This window comes from Pelecanus crispus, chromosome 17, assembly GCF_030463565.1.
Source record: "Pelecanus crispus isolate bPelCri1 chromosome 17, bPelCri1.pri, whole genome shotgun sequence".
Classification (NCBI taxonomy): domain Eukaryota; kingdom Metazoa; phylum Chordata; class Aves; order Pelecaniformes; family Pelecanidae; genus Pelecanus; species Pelecanus crispus.
The window spans coordinates 9,404,253-9,419,206 of NC_134659.1; the positions used below are offsets into that span (position 1 = coordinate 9,404,253).

A 14,954-nucleotide genomic window follows, 5' to 3' on the forward strand; every position below is an offset into this window, starting at 1 on the left:
TCCCAAGCAGCTCACCATGGTCTCGCTACCCACCCCCAAGCCTCTTCCCTGGGGCAGCCTGTTGTCCCCAGCTCCATCCTCAGCTCCTGCTCCCCAAGCCTGGCCCTCCTCTTCTGCCTGGCCTCATCCCCACCCCAGGATGGGCACTGTGCCCCCTCCTCACATGCCAAACCCTCTCCCCTTCTGGCAGGCATTCCCTTGTTTCTACCCAGCACAGCTCCTGCCAGCACAAAACATGTTCACTCCCACAAGTCCCTTGCCACCCAGGCTGTCCCTGCCTGTCCCCACAACACCCTACCAAAGGTCCCCATGGCCTCACCTGCTTCTCAGCCCCAGCTTCCCCCACAAGCCTATACATGCCCCCAGTTTGCACAGGCATTGCCTTTGCCAGTGCATCCTACCGAGGCTCCCAGAGCACCTCGTTGCCTTTTACAGACCAGATGAGACAGCCAGCACAGGCTTGAAGTGGGCTGACAGCTCTCCTGCCTGCAGCCCACAGGGTCGTGCTCCCCACCACACCTCCCCAGCACCCCTGCTCACAGGCGCACACATGGGTGCTCCCAAGCCTGTGCAGCCAGAAGGATACTTCCACTCCACGATGCTGATGCACGCCTTCCGCAGTGGGTTTTCCAAGGTTAAGCAGAACAGAGCCCTGGCTGGCCGGGGGGCTGCTGGCGGCACCGGCTTCTTGGACTTTTCCTTCTGTTGCCTTTTCTTCACATCATCCTGGGGAGAAGCAGACTCCATGGTGTTTCTCCCCTAGCCGTTTCCCCCGCTTCTGCTCCACAGTGGAGCCCCCCTTCCCTGAGATCCAGCCAGCTGGAGCTCCTCTGGATCTGCCTTCTTGTCGAGTCTCTCTCCTCTGCGCACCAGGGGAGGTGGTGGGGGAGAGGGGGCTGGAGCCTGCACTCGCATGTACAAACGCACAAAGCATGAGTTTAAATTTAGATCCCGGCCTGGCTGCCGGGTGCTGTCACAGCTCCTGAGGCAGCAAAAGGGCCCCTGCAGCTGTTGCTTCTTTACCGGGCGCATCGGGAGGCAGGCGAGTGCTTTGCATGCCACTGACCCAGGCTGGGGGTGGGAACAGGCCTGCCTAGCACTGGGCAAATGTCTCTGAAAGAAAAGCACCTTTGTCCCAGGTCAGCTCTTTCCCCAGCTCCCCCGCATCCCTTGCCCAAACTGGCAAGCCAGGCTGCCTGGGACATATGCAGCCCCATTTGCTGGACAACATTATTCAGGGTGAGATGGAGAACCCAACTCTGGCTGTTTCCAAAGAAGGTTACCCTACAAACTGATCAGTCTCCTCTCTCTGCAGGATTTCACCTTCATTTGCTGCAAACTGCTCAGCTGAGCCCTGGACCCTGTGATCCTGCGCCTGTAGGGCCTCTGGTGCTGGGTCCCAACTTTGACCCCAACCTCAGAGCTCCAGAGAATCATGGTGAGTCCAAAAAGTGCTCTGGCTTGCTTTTCTAGAGGGGCAGAGGAAACCCTTGGCTTGCACCGGTCACTCAAACAACACCTTGCTCAGACTCACCTCCCCACTGATGCTTGCAGGGTATGGAGGATGCTTGGGGATGCAGGAACCCAACAAGCCTCGGCTGGATTGTGTCCTGGGCAAGTCCAGCTGGGCTTGGGAAAGCCCAGCTGGATGAATGGTCTTAACAGTTATGGTAACTCCTGAGCTGGAAGGCAGGCAGGGAGAGAGGCAAGTTCTCAGCACCTCTTCACAGCAGGGGAAACTGAGGCATCCAGAAATGTTGCTCTTGGGGTTTTCTTGGGGTTTCCTGGACTGAGTCAGCAAAATAATTGCAGCGATCTTATTACTTACAGTTATGTCCCATGGCAAATGGTATCCCTGTCTTACAGGGATGTTACAGCCTAGTGTGACTGATCAGCTGTGCCCCAGTCAAACCCATGCATCCCAGGGAACTGCTCTGACCACTGCACCACACTGCCTTGCCCAAACATTCCTCTCCTTTGCTTTGCAGGGTCATTCCACTGTGGAGGGAAACTACTTTGCAGCTGTGCATCAGGCTGTGCTGAGAGCCAGGAGGGCCACAGTGCTGAGGCAACTGATCACTCCCTGCCCATGTCAGGGAGATAGCATGGGAGAGTAACTCCTGCAGCTGCTCCAGACAGTTTTGATGCACTTTGGAGGAGGGGGCCCTTGACTGTAAAGGGGTTAAATTAGTAACCTGCCCCTTCCTGTGCCACTCTGCCGCATTTTGTGCAAATCACAGTCAAATCATTCCTGCTGAGGGCTCCAGCCCTTTCTCCATGTGAGGCAGGTCCAAGCATGTTCCCATTTCTCATTTAGTCCTCCTTCTTCCCCCTAAACCCTGGTGAAAGCCAGGAGCCATACTTCTGCTGCTGCCTGTGCAGGAGAACCCGTCCCAGGGACAGTGAGGATGCGGGGCCCATCTAGCGGTGAGCCTGAGAAGAAACATCCGGCCTTTGAGTCACCCTGGAAAAGTCTCAGAGGAAGAGGGCAGGGTGTGTGAGCTTGGGCTGTGCAGCCTGGTGCAGGCAGGGGCCTGTGGACATGACACTCAAGGCCTCTCTGACCTCCTCTACACCCTCTGTGCAGCTCTTGGCAACCACTTCCCACCTTGCTGTGCTCTGTATTTTGCACAGGGCTGTGCTGGCAACCACCAACTTGATGTGGCTTTAACAAAACATGCTGCAGCACTCCGCTTGATGGAGATGTTCCTACCTGCCTTCCTTGTGAACCTCTTCACATCCATCCTCATCTTCCTCACACACTTTGTGGGCCTTCATGTTCCATCACTGCACAAAGACACGGCCTTAGGAAGGGCCCCGAATGCAGTGAGCCCATGATGGAGGCCTGCCACACCAGGTGGTCTTCTGCTGCTGCTGTGAAGAGCAGGGACAGAAACACTGCCTGCACTGTCCATTCTCCAGCAGTGACCACACACCTCCCAGCACACACAGACGTGTTTTCACACACCTCCCGAAAGCTCCCCCTTTCCCCAACCCAGGTATGTCCCTGCCTTGCCGCCTGGCTCCCACGGGGCCTTGCCCTGCCTATCCCTGGGGCTGCCTGAGCTGGACAGACAGCTGGCAGTAGGCAGCCTGTCCTGCTCCGGGCCCACCACGGTCTCTCCTTCCTGCACACCCCAGCCAAAGGCCACGACTGACCATGGGAACCTTTACCCGGAGTTGGAGTCCTGGCAGCGGCTTCTCCTGTGCCATTGGTGCCCAGGGCAGGGCGAGGCAGCCTGGGGCCACCGGTGGGGCCGCAGGGGTGGGCAACAGTCGGAGAAGACACCTGCCCTGGGGCGGCCAGACCGGAGCTGCCCCTGGCCCGGCCTCTGCCCTCAGCAACCCTGTGGAGCTGAGCCGAGCACAGCCCAGCCGCGCTGAGCGGCCATCCCGAGCTCAGCACCGTGCCTGCCCCAATCCCGGCATCGAGTCCCGCTGGGAGCTGCTACAGCACTGGGCAGATGCATCGCTGGAGAGAGACGCAGCGCTCCAGGCCACCTTTGCGATGGGGGTCAGCAACCCCTGACACTGTGGGCACAGGTGTCTGCTGCAGGGACCACAGGAGTTTGTGAGGTGGCATGGGGGCAGTCGAGACCCGCACGGGCACACGCGTATGTGTATGTGAGCATGCGTCTTGTGCGAGCGAGGGGATCTCTGCCAGCATGGAGTGGGATGTGGCCCCGGGGCTGGTATGCCCAGATGCCAGCAGCTGGGGAGACTGGGTGGGATCCAGGGGCAGCTACTGGGCAGAGAGAGGGTCTGACCCAGCTGCTGGCAGGAGCTGCATTGCATGCCTCTGCATGTGTACATATATATACACAGATCTGTGTGTATATATATTTTTCCCACTCAAGGACTAAGGAACCTTCATTCTGATCAGCCAGAGAGGGGAAAAGGATGAGGCCCACTGGTGCTGTTTGTGTTTTTGTGAGTGCTGAGTGTGTATGTCTTAATCTGTGTGGCCAGTCATATACATATATATTTATATGTGTGTGTATATACACATATACATGTGTATACGTGTATATAGATGTGTTGGCGTCTCTGTGTGTGGCAGTGTGTGTATGCATGAGCCTACTGGGAACCGGTGCTCAGCCTCACTCCTGGTTGGACCTGGTATTATGGAGCTGTGGCAGGATTCAGCAGCCCCTAGCAGGGACATGTTTCATTTGCAGAGAGTTTATTTCCACAGCCCCTGATCTTTTCTTGTTGAGTATGTCCCTTGGAGATGGACACATGTTCTTAGCTTTTAGGTAGCCAGAAAGCATCCCTTTACCAGGGTTGAACCCACAAGCCAAAACCCCAGATAAGAAAGTTTGGTCAAATCCCCAAATAGATGGAAAGTACCTGCACTGAAAACAATGACAAGGTAAGGCTTTGACTTGAGGGGTTTTTTTTAAGTTTTCTCAAAAACCTTATGGACGCCAGCATATATAATAACTCTGCCTTGAATTACTTAATGAGAGAATGAAGTGTTCTGGGTCATGGGAGGGAAAAGAGCCAGCGTCTGCCCCATAGCTGGGAAGAGGGTTTTCTGGCAAGGCTACTTTGAGCTTTTTTTTTTTTTTTTTAGATCCTGCCATCTAAACAAACATGCCTTTCATAGTTGGCTTATACATTCACATAAGACAAGAGTTAAAGCATCCCTTTATCGCATAAACATAAAAGCGGTCACTGCTCATCAAGCAGCAGAACAAAGCATATGAAGAAGCAAACATGGTTTCAGTATTGTCACCTGCCATTTTTGCACTGTTTCTGGATTCAGCCTTTGTTTGTAAACTCGTGACCTAAATGACAAAACATTTCCCTTTCCTGATTGGCTTTCCAACCCCTTATTTCCTCACAGAGATGCTGTCTGCATCTTTCCTAGACTGTGTTTGATCTGATACCTCAAAGGATGATAAGAAAAGCCATATGCAGCCATGCCAGATGACCACATTTCAGTGCCCTATCTCTCACACCAGCCAGAAGCAGATGCTCAGATAAATTTAAGGAGCAAGGTCATGTTTCAGCATAGTTGTCTCTCTATGTCAGCCAACTGTACTACCCACCTCAGTCAGCAACTGTGTCCTAGTTATAACTAGGCAACAGCAATTATGCAGGTCTTGTAACTAATATAGCATTCATTAATTTTCATATTTTCTACACCTAGATAAGAAAGAACAAAAGAATGAAAGAATGTAAGGGAGGGAGGGAAGGAGGATAGGAGGAAGGAGGGATGAAGGAGAGGAGAGAAAGAGAGAAAAAGAGAGAGAAACCCTAAATGTTGGTAAGCCCTGTTAGTCAGGACAACAAAATCTTGACACAGGATTATGCAAGTAAATGGCTGAAACTCCACATTTAATTAAATTCTGCTAAGCTTTGTTTCTACTAAGCCATCAGCCTTTAAGTTCTGTACTTGCATTGCAGTAGCACAAAGTCCTCATAGTGTTAACAATAGCCAGCACCCTTTCTACCTTAATAATACACTGCTTTTAATTCCCCGCACCCATCCATTTTCCCTAGCCCCTGCTCCATATGCTGTCATTTTTCACCATTGGTGATCCTGAGAAAACAGTTGCTGCTTGTGGAGTGATTTAGCAACCCTTGACGTAGGAACTCAGGTTTTTGCCCTTGCAATTGTATCTCCAGCCATACCTGGAAAAGAAATACATGGTGTAATTTGAGGAGTTAGATAATGAGTGAATTGGTTATAAAACCAAACTTGGTTAGTCTTTTGAGAGTCTTGGGTGAAGAAAGCTGGGCATGAAAGATATGAATCAATGAAAATTCTGATGAGCTCAATCTAGGGAGCTGGGGGAAGGAGAAGGAAACAAAAGGGACAGCTCTGGGAGGGGAGGGGAATTTAAGGAGTTAGAGCAGGTGCTGGAAGCCAAGACTCCTCAGTTCTGCTTTCAGCTCTAGGAGAAGGACTGCACTAAACTTTACCAAATACAGTCTCTCACCCATTGCCCTCCAGTCAACAACAGGATTTTCTTCTGTCTCCTCTGCCCACTCTTCCCCAGTGCCCAATGCAAATATCCTTACCAGGGCCTAAGGCCATTAGACTCTTGAGCAATCTTCTTGGCACACTGAATATCATCCTCAATATTATCATCCTGAAATTCTGTAGAGAAGGGAGAAAAGGTCAGTATGGAGGAAAGAGGGGTAGAGGAAGAGCAGGGATAGATGGGCGGAGGGAAAGGTGTTCATCAGGAAGGGTAGGTGGGATACCAAGGAGATGGATGACTAGGAGGACACACAGAGAGAAATGCCCAGAGCAGCTGCTAGGCAGATACCATGGACAGATCAGGGTGCTTTCATAGAGTGGGTGAAGAAAGGCTCTTTGTTCTGTCCCACCACTTACTGGAGCAACTGATATGGCAGGCATTCTTGGATCCACGGGTCTTGCCATCCTCACACCAGTACTGGCTGTTGATCTGAAAGATCCCATAGTCCCTGCTTGCACCATTGTTATTAAATGCTTTAGTGTTGTAACTGCTCTCATGTTTCACCAGGCAGATCCCTGCAGGAGGAAGAGACAGCCCAGAGAAGGAACATCAAGGTAGGTATGCTCAGGGTAAATAAGAGGAAAGAGATGAAGGGATCAAGGATGAATGAAGAGCTGGAGAAGTAATTAAACTGGTGATATCCTAAGTCTGAGAAATGGATGTATAAACGCTTGGAAGGATAAAGCTCTGGATGGGTATTTGTTGTGTAAGCAATAGAAGGCAGCAAGGAAGGGGATGAGGAAGAGAGATGATGAAGTCAAAGGAATGGAGGGACAGAATAGTACTGCTAGAAGATTTCAAAGAAGCTGAGAGGGACAAGGGTGGTATAGGTGCAATGGGAGCTCATTATACTCACAGTCAGCTACCGTTTTGCCCACGAAGCCCTCAAAGCCATGCTGACGTAGGATCTTCACCAAGTCACATCGGGGGATGATTTTTCCCTGGGTGCCTGGCAGAGCCAGGCCAAGGAAGACAAGAAGAAATCCAAAGAAGAGCCCTGACTTTCTCATAATGCAGTCCACAGCAAGGAAGTGCTAAAGCAACTTGAGCTGTCTGTCTGCCAGGACTGCTTTCAATGCCAGCCTTTTATTCCTGCTCCCAGGAGGTGGACCAACTGGCTAGTCAAGCATGTCTGGGAACTGTGGGAGGTCTTTACAGTAATGAGCCAATAAGGAAGTGGGCCAAAAGCCAAAGACAATTCCTAGAAGATGCCAGTACATATTGCACCAGCCCTGCAAGGCTGGGACATGTGCATGCCACAGACAATCCAGCAAACCCCAGTTCGATATTCCAACAAGAACATGAATATATCCTGTGAATGTTATCTGCTGGCAGGGATGGCATATGATACGTTCGTGGCCATCTGCAACCCACTGCTTTACACAAACATCATGTCCATGCAATTCTGTTTGCTCCTGGTGCTTGCCTCATACACTGTGAGCCACATAAATGCCATCATTCAGACTTCAGTTGTATTCTGCCTGTCCTTCTGCCACTCCAACATCATCATAGAATCATAGAATCATAGAACGCTTTGGGTTGGAACGGACCTTTAGAGGTCATCTAGCCCAACCCCCCTGCAGTGAGCAGGGACAGCTTTAACCATACCAGGTTGCTCAGAGCCCCGTCCAACCTGACCTGGAATGTTTCCAGGGATGGGGCCTCCACCGCCTCTCTGGGCAACCTGTTCCAGTGCTTCACCACCCTCAGTGTAAAAAATTTCTTCCTTATATCCAGTCTAAATCTATACTCCTTTAGTTTAAAACCATTACTCCTTGTCCTGTCACAACAGGCCTTGCTAAAAATATTGTCCCCATCTTTCCTATAGGCCCCCCCTTCAAGTACTGAAAGGCCGCAATAAGGTGTCCCCGCAGCCTTCTCTTCTCCAGGCTGAACAACCCCAGCTCTCTCAGCCTGTCCTCGTAGGAGAGGTGCTCCAGCTCTCGGATCATTTTTGTGGCCCTCAAAGAGACCAGCATGGCTGAGTCAAGACGTGCTGGTCAAACTAAAGAGCAAAAAATCTGTTTCAAAATCTGCTATTGGATCCTCTCCTCAATGCCCTGTTCCTGCAGCCTCTTCACAAATGTTTGGGTTCCATTTCTCTGAACATTGTGGACACATGCTGTTGGACTCTGGAGTTTGTTGGCATGTTGCTTTCCCTGAGTAGTTCAGCATGGGTTATAGTATCCAGATGCACCAACACAGGTGGCAGGTAGAGCAGAATTATTGCTTCCCTCAATCAGCTGGCTACCCTCTTATTAATGAAGCCCACACTGAGGTTCATTACTACAAGTACACATGCTAATTCATGTTCAATTTCTTGTTCATTAGGATCTTCAACTCCCTTTCCACAGAGCTGCTCCTTGGGCAGTCAGTCCTCAGCCTGCCTTGCTGCATGAGGCTATTCTGTACCAGGAAAAAAGCAGGACTTCACATTCACTTTTGCTGAATTTCATGAGGTTTCTGACAGTTTCTGGCAGATAACTTGCATCTTGTAGGGGTCCCTCTAAATGGCCACCATGCCTCCAGTATTTTATCCATTCACCCCTCAATTTGTCTTTGTCTACAAACTAGCTGAAGATGCACTCTGTCCAGTCTCCATTCTGTTCATGAATATGCAAGCAGTATTAGGTCCAGTATCAGCCCCTGAGGAAAATGACTCTAAAGTGACCACCACTAAAACTTAGAATCATCAACCACTACACTTGGAGGTTCATCATGGTTTCACCCACCTTGCAGTTCACCCATCCAGTTCTTACAATCTGAGTTTCTCATCCAGGATATTGTGTTGGAAGCCTATGAAGGGGGAAGGTACATAAATACTGCTTTCCCTTCTGTCGTGGTTTAGCCCCAGCCAGCAACTCAGTACCACGCAGCCGCTCGCTCACTCCCCCTACCCCGATGGGATGGGGGAGAGAATCGGAGGAGTAAGAGTGAGAAACACTCCTGGGTTGAGATAAGAACAGTTTAATAATTGAAATAAAGTAAAATAGTAATGCTAATAGTAACAGTATAATAATGGTAATAATAATAATGATACACGAAGCAAGTGATGCACAATGCAATTGCTCACCACCCGCCGACCGATACCCAGACAGTTCCCAAGCAGCGATCGCTGCTCCCCGGCCAACCCCCCCCAGTTTATATACTGAGCATGACGTCATATGGTATGGAATAGCCCTTTGGGCAGTTTGGATCAACTATTCTGGCTGTGCCCCCTCCCAGTTTCTTGTGCGCCTGGCAGAGCATGGGAAGCTGAAAAAGTCCTTGACTAGCATAAGCAGTACTCATCAACAACTAAAAACATCAGCATGTTATCAACATTCTTCTCCTACTAAATCCAAAACACAGCACTATGCCTGCTGCTAGGAAGAAAATTAACTCTATCCCAGCCGAAACCAGGACACCTTCAGACACAGAACTAGCCGTTCAAGGTACAGGTGGCATGCAGTATCTCAGCCCATCCCATGTGCTAAAAAAAATATTTGAGCTCTAACTATATATTATATCTAATAGTTCTATTATAATTGTGTTTATTCTGTACTAGAATAAAAAAAGTGTCAGTCTATTATGCAAATTCCACTACTGCACTGCTATCTTATTGCAACCCCTTTTCCAGTAACGCAATTTCCTTTAGGTCAACCACCTAATTAACCATTGCTTTAACAATCAGCTTGTGCGTTGACATAAGTCCTTACCTCCTTCCTGTAATGAGTAACTTCTTGCTTGGAGCCTCCCCCAGCCATCGCCTATGTCCACCCTGTGCCTGTCAGGACCAAGTCCCGCTCAAAGCTAGGCACCTCCCTCCCTTCCCAGTACTATGTGTTTCTTCCTGAGTCATCACGGAGAGCATGACCTGCATGCTGGAGTGTCTCAGTGCACCTGGCAGGAGCTGCGGTGGAAACTCCTCCTCCATGCACTTGTCTGAGGTTTTCAGATCACTGAGCAACCCTATGGGAAGGAGACCCTAGCCCTCAAGATGAAATGCTGGGGACAGGAAATGTTGGTGCCATGGGAAGTAGTCTCTGGGAGAAATTGCTCAGATGTCTACCTCATACTGGGCTTCTCATGTCTTTAGGGAAATTCTAGCTACATCTTTGCCTGTAAAGTGTTCTCTCCCCTTTCAGTTTTACTGATAAAGTAGAATGAGGCAAACCAGAGAAATAACGATGGTTATCTCTGCTTGCTGAGAGAGTACTGTTTGGGTGGGCAGGTCACAGACATAGTTAGAAAAATAGCTAGAGTCACACAAAGGCAGAAATGTCACCCCAAAACTGAGTTGTACTCTAGCAACTCAGTGAAAGCTTCTCAACATCTTCACAAGTGAGCTTTTTTCATAGATCATCTTTCATACACAGTTTCCACAGTATGAGCTGATAGAGGCTGAACTGTACTGAGACACACACCAGTGATGCACTACACAGTGATAAACAATGGGCAGCATATCTGCATACTATGGGTGCTCTGGCCTTTGTGGGGCTATCACACACATTTTCTCCCACTACAGACCTGGTCCAGCCTGTGCCAGAGTTGTGTGATACAGAAAGAAGTGGAAGTTTGGACAGTCCCTAACCATATCTTCACTACTGTGGCTAATATTCCCTTCTACAGACTCATGACTGTCATGAGGCACAAGGGCGTCAGGGCAGATCACATCAGTAAAGCCTGAAGCCAAGAAGTCAGTGAGTAGAAGCCAGCCTTTTCCAAGTCATTTGTCACTACGTTCCCTGCCTCATTCAGCAATGGACCCACATGCCCCGTAGCCTTCCTTTTGTTGTCCACATACTTCTAGAAACCCTTTTTGTTGCCCTTCATATCCCTCAATAGTTCCACTTCCATCTTAGCTTTGGCTTTCCAAATGTCAGCTCCCTTTTGGCAATGTCTCTATATTCCTCCTGGGTAGCTCATCCCTGCTTTTTTTTTTTTTTTCCCCCCCTTTGTGTGTGTGTGTTTGACCTCTCTCAGGATTTCCCTGTTCATCCACAGAGGCTTCCTGTCACACCTGTGCAGCTTCCCACATGTCCGACTGTACCACTCATGCTCTCAGGAGGTCCTCATTTAAGTTTTACAAGCTGTTTCGGGTGCCTTTGCACTTCATGGCAGTTTCCCATGGAGGAAGAGAGTCTCTTGGAATCACACATTCAAACCTGTTATCTTCCTCTGCCAGAGAGGAAGTGAATTGTTAGTGGTCTGCACAAACACAGACTTGCATGGAGAATAATCGTCAAATCCTTACCTAAACCAAGGTTTCAGCTTCCTCAGAGCTCTACTTCCCACAAAACGTTGCACCAATCTACCGTGTTTCCCACACAGATGTCATCATCATAGTTCAAAGTTGTGAGCTGGTCACCAACTGTTTTGCTTTCCCTTTATCCAGCTTCAGTGATAAAGTATCTGATGTCACTTCTGCTGTGTTTCTTGCTTAACACTGTAAAGAAACTTTCAGAGGAATTGTTCAAACCAGTGTCCATTATCACAGATTGATCATGGTTTTGAGCATTTATGTACACTGATGCAAACACCATAGGGTGTAAATGAGGAATTAGAAATATGTGTGCATTTCCACGGTTATGATCTTGTTGGTATCATGGACACATGGTGGGATCGCTCACATTACTGTAGTGTTGCAATGGAGGGATACAGGCTCTTTAGGAAGGACAGGATGGGAAGACAAGGAGGGGGAGTTGCCGTTGATATGAGGGAGCGGCTGGAGTGCATGGCATTCTGCCTGGGGATGGGTGATGAGCCAACTGAGAGCTTATGGGTTAGGATTCAAGAGAAGACAGGTACGGACAACATTGTAGTGGGTATTGCTATAGGCCACCTGACCAGGAAGAACAAGTGGATGACAGATAGGAGCAGCCTCAAATTTGCAGGCCCTGGTCCTCATGGGGGACTTCACCACTCCTGTATCTGTTGGAGGGACAACACAGCAGGGAAAAAGCAATCCAGGAGATTCCTGAAGGACATTGTTAATAACTTCCTGACACAAATGATGCAGTTGCCAATGAGGAGGAGTGCTCTGCTGGCTTTATACTCACAAACGAGGAAGGGCTCTTTGGGGATGCAGCTTTGGCTGCAGTAACTATGAGATAGTGGAGGTCAGAATCCTGAGAGGAAGGAGCAGGGGAAAAAACAGTATCACAGAACCTGGACTTCAGGAGAGGAGACTTTGGCATCTTCAAGGGTCTGCTTGGAAGAGTCCCATGGGATAAAGCTCTAGACAGGAGAGGGGCCCAAGAAAGCTGGTTAATATTCAAGGATCACTTCCTCCAAACTCAAGAGCGTTCCATCCTGACAAGTAGGAAGTCAGACAAAAATGCCAGGAAGCTGTATCAATGAACAGAGAGCTCCTGGCAAAACTCAAACATGAAAAGGGAGTATACAGAAGGTGGCACCAGACACAGGTAATCTGGGAGGGATGTAAAGACACAATATAGTCAGCATGGATTCACAAAGGGGAAGTAATTCTTGACCACCCTGATAACCTTCTACAATGAAAAGACTGGCTTGGTAGATGATGAAAGAGCAGTGGATATTGTCTACCTTGGCTTCAGGAAGGCTTTCGACATTGTCTCCTAAAAGATCCTTAGAGAGAAGCTGATGAAGGATGGACTGGATGAGCAGACACTGAGGTGGATTGAAAACTGCCTGAATGGCTAAGCCCAGAGGGTGGTGATCAGTGGCACAAAGCCCAGTTGGAGACTAGTAACTAGTGGTGTACCTGAGAGGTCAATACTTAGTCCAGTCTTGTCCAGCATCTTCATTCATGATCTGGATGATGGGGCATAGTGTACCCTGTGTTTACAGTCACCCACTACATTATTGCAGCTAAATTGGAGAGGAATGCTTTGGATGGATGGATTGCTAGATGGATAAAGAACTGGCTGGATGGCTGCATCCAAAGAGTTATAGTCAATGGATCAATGTCCAAGTGGAAACCCATAATGAGCGGTGTCCCTCAAGGGACCATGCTGGGACCAATACTATTAAATATCTTAATCAATGACATAGATAGTGGGATTGAGTGCACCCTCAGCAAGTTTGTGTATGACACCAAGCTGAGTGGTGCAGTCGATATGCTTGAGGGAAGGGATGCCATCCAGTGGGACCTGGACAGGCTGGAGGAGTAGGCCCTTGCAAAGCTCATGAAGTTCAACAAGGCAAAGTGCAAGGCCCTGCACTTGGGTTGGGGCAATCCCCTGTATGAGAACAGACTGAGGGATGGATAGATTGAGAGAAGCCCTGCAGAGAAGGACTTGGGGATACTGGTGAGATAAAAATTGAACATGAGCCAGCAGAGTGCACTTGCAGCCCAGAAAGCTAATCGTATCCTGGGCTGCATCAAAAGAAGTATGGCCAGCAGGTCAAGGGAGGTGATTCTGCCCCTCTACTCTGCTCTGCTGAGACCTCACCTGGAGTATTGTGTCCACCTCTGGAACCCTAAGCACGCGAAGGACATGGAACTATTGGAGCGGGTCCAGAAGAGGGCCACAAAAATGATCCGAGAGCTGGAGCACCTCTCCTACGAGGACAGGCTGAGAGAGTTGGGGTTGTTCAGCCTGGAGAAGAGAAGGCTGCGGGGACACCTTATTGCGGCCTTTCAGTACTTGAAGGGGGGGCCTATAGGAAAGATGGGGACAATATTTTTAGCAAGGCCTGTTGTGACAGGACAAGGAGTAATGGTTTTAAACTAAAGGAGTATAGATTTAGACTGGATATAAGGAAGAAATTTTTTACACTGAGGGTGGTGAAGCACTGGAACAGGTTGCCCAGAGAGGCGGTGGAGGCCCCATCCCTGGAAACATTCCAGGTCAGGTTGGACGGGGCTCTGAGCAACCTGGTATGGTTAAAGCTGTCCCTGCTCACTGCAGGGGGGTTGGGCTAGATGACCTCTAAAGGTCCGTTCCAACCCAAAGCGTTCTATGATTCTATGATTCTATGATGATGTTGGAGTGGCAGAAGGACAGGCAGAATACAACTGAAGTCTGAATGATGGCATTTATGTGGCTCACAGTGTATGAGGCAAGCACCAGGAGCAAACAGAATTGCATGGACATGATGTTTGTGTAAAGCAGTGGGTTGCAGATGGCCACGAACGTATCATATGCCATCCCTGCCAGCAGATAACATTCACAGGATATATTCGTGTTCACAATTGTCCTGGTTTCGGCTGGGATAGAGTTAGTTTTCTTCCTAGTAGTAGGCATAGTGCTGTGTTTTGGATTTAGTAGAAGAATGTTGATAACACGCTGATGTTTTTAGTTGTTGCTCAGTACTGCTTATGCTAATCAAGGACTTTTCAGCTTCCCATGCTCTGCCAGGTGCACAAGAAACTGGGAGGGGGCACAGCCAGAATAGTTGATCCAAACTGACCAAAGGGCTATTCCATACCATGTGATGTCATGCTCAGTATATAAACTGGGGAGGGTTGGCCGGGGAGCAGCGATCGCTGCTCGGAAACTGTCTGGGTATCAGTCGGCGGGTGGTGAGAAATTGCATTGTGCATCACTTGTTTTGTATATTGTTGTTACTATTATTATTATATTGTTATTATTATTATTGCTATTTTACTTTATTTCAATTATTAAACTGTTCTTTTCTCAACCCAGGAGCGTTTCTCACTCTTACTGCTCCGATTCTCTCCCCCATCCCATCGGGGTAGGGGGAGTAAGCGAGCGGCTGCATGGTGCTTAGTCGCTGGCTGGGGCTAAACCGCGACAACAATGCAGAAAAAGAAAAACTGCATGGCACAGCCAGTGAATGTGACTGCTTTGGTCTCTGCTGTTGAAGTCATCAGTGCTGTTGATGTGATGATGGCTGAGTAAGTCACACCTAAAAAGGCCAGGTTGCTGATGAAAGAACACATGGGAGTATGTAGGTGGTGGTCAGGCTGGATTAACAGGATCATCCCTATGTTCCCCAGCAGGGTCAACAGAAAGAGCCACAGAAACAGCACAA

General features: G+C 49.1%; 2 protein-coding genes across 4 annotated transcripts in view; both read right to left on the minus strand.

Moving 5' to 3' along the window:
* Positions 1-747, minus strand: part of CACNA1S (calcium voltage-gated channel subunit alpha1 S) — a 49,297-nt gene extending 48,550 nt beyond the window's left edge. For all 3 annotated transcript variants that reach the window (XM_075722224.1, XM_075722223.1, XM_009478972.2), the window contains exon 1: positions 587-747. In XM_075722224.1, the coding sequence (XP_075578339.1) occupies positions 587-747 (161 nt within the window). The remainder of the gene's footprint in view (positions 1-586) is intronic.
* Positions 748-5,579: 4,832 nt separating this feature from the next.
* Positions 5,580-7,003, minus strand: LYZ (lysozyme). Its single transcript, XM_009478971.1, has 4 exons — positions 6,850-7,003; positions 6,350-6,508; positions 6,031-6,109; positions 5,580-5,640 (listed from the first exon to the last, which is right to left on the minus strand). The coding sequence occupies exons 1-4, from the start codon at positions 7,001-7,003 to the stop codon at positions 5,580-5,582; spliced, it is 453 nt and encodes a 150-aa protein (XP_009477246.1).
* Positions 7,004-14,954: the final 7,951 nt, after the last annotated feature.